Consider the following 4,078-nt stretch of genomic DNA (forward strand, 5'->3'; position numbering starts at 1 on the left):
TCAGCCACGGTGTACTCCGACTGGTGCCTGTCGTATAACGTCACGGTGAAGCACCTTGAGTCTCTTATGTTTCGCTCAATAGCCTTCACCAATGCCTGACAAAACTCATGCCCAGATCCAAGTTGTGCCTCAGTTGTTTGTCTGCGGACCACGAATAGCTCAGCAAGCCTCCCGTAAGTGGACTTAACCAATGATGTGACAGGGAGGTTGCGAGTTCCCTTTAACACGGAATTCACACATTCACTAATGTTGGTTGTCATGTGCCCGAACCGTCTGCCACTATCCTCATGTTGGGTCTATTTGTCGTATTCCATCCGGTTGGCCCAGTCACACATGACCGGATTCTCAGTTCGCATGATGTCAAACCAGTAATAAAACTCTGCTTCTGTTTTTACATATGCAGCATTCACCAGCATCCTCCTTGCATCTTTACCTTTGAAGCTAAGGGCAAAATTCGCAGCCACATGATGAATACAGTACGCTCAAAAAGCACGTGGAGGCAACCAACCATTCTCTGGGGCCTCAAGTGCAGCCTTGATGCCATTATGCATGTCAGAGATAACAAGAATACCCTCCTGTGGCGTCACATGCGATCGTAGGTTTGACAAGAAGAATGACCATGACTCTGCATTTTCTCCCTCCACAAGGGCGAAGGCTATCGGGAGGATGTTTGAGTTCCCATCTTGCGCTATCGCCAACAGCAGTGTGCCTACATACTTGCCATACAAGTGGGTACCGTCAATACTCATGAGGGGCTTACAATGCCGGAAGGCCTCAATGCAGGGTGAAAATGTCCAGAAATGTCAATGAAAGTACACTGTTGACTCATCGACCTCACCCCCAAGTCGAATAGGAGAGGTTTTCAACACAGTGACTGTGCCAGCCATAGTCGACTGTACCCCTAGCATCTAACGTGATAAATCCGCATATGACTCTTCCCAATCTCCATATATTTGGGCTACGGCCTTCTGTTTTGCCATCCAAACCTTTCTGTAACTAGGCCTGAACCCGTAATCGGCTTCTGTTGCTTGTTGCAAGACCTTTACCGTAACCGCAGCATCCGCCCTAACCAACGGAAGAATCCTTGCACAGATAACGTGGTAATTCAGCTGACGGTGATCACTGAAAATAGAGGTTACCAAGCTAGTGTGGGGACCATTGTACCTCCTAACCTCCCAAGTGCCCTTTCATGCACGCAGCGCTATGCGAATTAACCAACTACAACCCTTGCCGAACTCCTTGCATTTTCCATGATACTTCAGATGATCCGATTTGATGACTCAGTACTGAACACCTCGATGGATGCTATAGTCCTTCACGGTCAACACAGCCTCATCTTTATTCTGGAATGATTGCCCAATCTGAAATTCTGTAGAAGAACCCCTAACTGTTGCACCACCGTCCGCCTATTGACCCATAGCCTCCAAGTTTAGAGTGGAGAAGTGTGGAGGGTACTGCTGTGTGCCAGAACTTAAAGACCCATGCTGTGTGTGTGGATTGGGACCTGTGTCATCATTGCTGTCTCCAATGATATCTACAGGCTCCTGGTCAGAGTCATCGTCCCGCATTGTATTCTCTACTCGATCAGGTTCTCCGAACCCTTGCACATCATGAATCAAGCCACCAGTGGCCACCTCAAATGCTTGCTGCCAGACCCCTGGATTCTCCAAAGGTATAGAACCAATAGCCTCTGTTCGATCTAAATCAGCCACGAATGAACGGGATGCGACCTGCGAAACAGATGGTCTGATCGCAGGCATCAAACTAGATGCACCGCCTGCGGCAGTCGAGCTATGAACTGGAGTTGATGTCCAGAACTATCGACACCAACCTCCAACTTCGCGAACAACTTGCGTATTCTAACCTCCGGAAAACTCCTAACACAATGAAACAGAACCCTAATATCTTCATCAGCTGCTAGCGCAAACGTATCATACTTAACACCGGTCGAGACAACTGCGATGGGAATCTTGTAGAATAACTTCTTCACCCACTTGCTCCCAAATACCCCAAACTTCTGCAAGATGCTGTTCTTCACATCTGACAAAGTACTTGATAAACTGATGAATACACTCAATGGTTCTCTATCAGTGAAATTCACACCGTATTTTTTGCTTCTTTGGATTTTGCCAGAACAATGCACTAAGACAAGAAAACTCTCTTCCTCACTTGCCATGGTGACAATGATCTCTTCAGCAGCTTGAATGTTACTCACATATATAGAATTTCTCTCCTCATAAATCGTTTCAGCTAACAACGGTTTATGCCTATTGATAGTCCTTCATAAATCGTTGTTGCTTCCCAGGTTTTACGTACGTTTGTCTTCCTTAGTAAACCATGGTAGCTTGCCACGGTTTATGATCCATCTTCTTTAAACGTAAACCGTGCCAGGTAGCCACGGTTTATGTATAAACTTGAAACTGTGGTTGGCTCCCACAGATTATATAATAGTAAATTTGCACATGCGTGTAACCAGTTTCCAAATCATGTATATAGGTAAAGGATTTACTCAATTAATTTATTTCAGTACATTTCTCTATAATTGTTATTGTTAGGAAGTTAATTATTATTGTTATTGTTGTTAGAATTGAATTTAGGAATGTAAATGATTATTATTTTTTGACTTGATTATGTTTTTTTTTTTTGGAAATTTTTTTAGGTTTTTATAATTATAATTGTTATTGTTAGGAAGTTAATTATTATTATTATTGTTGTTGTTAGAATTGAATTTAGGAATGTAAATGATTATTATTTTTTTTGACATGATTATGTTAGGTTTCTTTAGAAATATATGTAAAAATAATACAGAGAATATTTCTTTAAATGAAGTTAGAATATTTTTTGTAATAATTTTTAAAGTTATAATTTTTAGAGTTATAATTAGTGAATTAAATTTTATAATTAATTTTAGAGATTATGATTTTAGTTATTATAACATTTTTTCTATTACCGTGAATAAATAAATAAACAACTACTCTGTAATTGTTAATTAATTAAGAGCATTATTAGTTCATAAGAATTGGAATTACGTATTAGTTGTTATTGTTAATAGTTAGTTGTGAATAATTTTTAGGATTAGTAAGTAAATTTAGAAGTTAGAATTATTTGTTTTAGTTGAATTTGGTAAGATAATTTATGATACTTTTGTGGTTTCAATTAATATGTTGTTGAGTTAGTTGTGCAAATTTTGTTATTTTTGAGAGATAATAAATTGGTAGGTTAATACATGGTACTTACTACTAAATGTTGTAATTAGGAAAAAATTTTGCACGAATTTGATATTTTAGTTGCTCTAGTAGTAAATTAGTAAATGTTAACGAGTTGACTAATAATAATTTGTTATGTTTTTGTAGAGTTTGAAGATGTTGACATGTGATTACCCAGTTCTTCCGGATCGGTACAATGATAAGGTAGAGGAGCGTTTACGATTAACTGGAATTTATCATGCGTCTCAGATTGGGGTAGTCCAATGTCAGAAACTACTGGTGAATGCTCTAATCGAAAGGTGGCACCCAAACACGCATACCTTTTACCTTTCGATTGGTGAATGTGCTGTGACGCTTGAAAATATGGCAATAATTATTGGCCTTTCGACGGACGGTCTTCCAGTCACAGAGATGACAATGAGTAGTTTTGAAGTCTTGGAGGTGGAGTGTTTACACCAGTTTGGAGTTGCACCCAGTAAGTCAGCATGTAGAAGAAGCTGCATAAAACTGACCTGGTTGCGGGATCTAAAAGAAAACTTACAGTTGACTGATGAAAATAGTATACAGAGGTATGTGAAGTGCCACATTATGTTGTTGATCAGAACGATCTTGTTTGGGGACAAGTCTGACACAGGTGTGCCAATCTAGTCGTTGATTTGCACAACATTCAAATACATGGCGACAAGGAAACCGGTCCACTTCGAACTCACCACAGTCACATCGTTGTCGACGGCATATTGTAGTCCACTTGGCATCTCACGCACCTCAAAGACCTCATTCTGCCGGTCAAAGCAACTGACCTGAATGTTTTCTGATGCTAGCTGGTTTGCATGCAACTTTGAGGTCACGACTTTCGAAAAAACATGTCCAGC

General features: G+C 40.2%; 1 protein-coding gene across 1 annotated transcript; it reads left to right on the forward strand.

Annotated features, from left to right (window-relative positions):
* The first annotated feature begins 3,362 nt into the window (after positions 1-3,362).
* LOC107479207 (protein MAIN-LIKE 2-like) lies at positions 3,363-3,854 on the forward strand. Its single transcript, XM_016099348.1, has one exon. The coding sequence runs from the start codon at positions 3,363-3,365 to the stop codon at positions 3,852-3,854; it is 492 nt and encodes a 163-aa protein (XP_015954834.1).
* The last annotated feature ends 224 nt before the right edge of the window (positions 3,855-4,078 follow it).

This window comes from Arachis duranensis, chromosome 1, assembly GCF_000817695.3.
Source record: "Arachis duranensis cultivar V14167 chromosome 1, aradu.V14167.gnm2.J7QH, whole genome shotgun sequence".
Lineage (NCBI taxonomy): Eukaryota > Viridiplantae > Streptophyta > Magnoliopsida > Fabales > Fabaceae > Arachis > Arachis duranensis.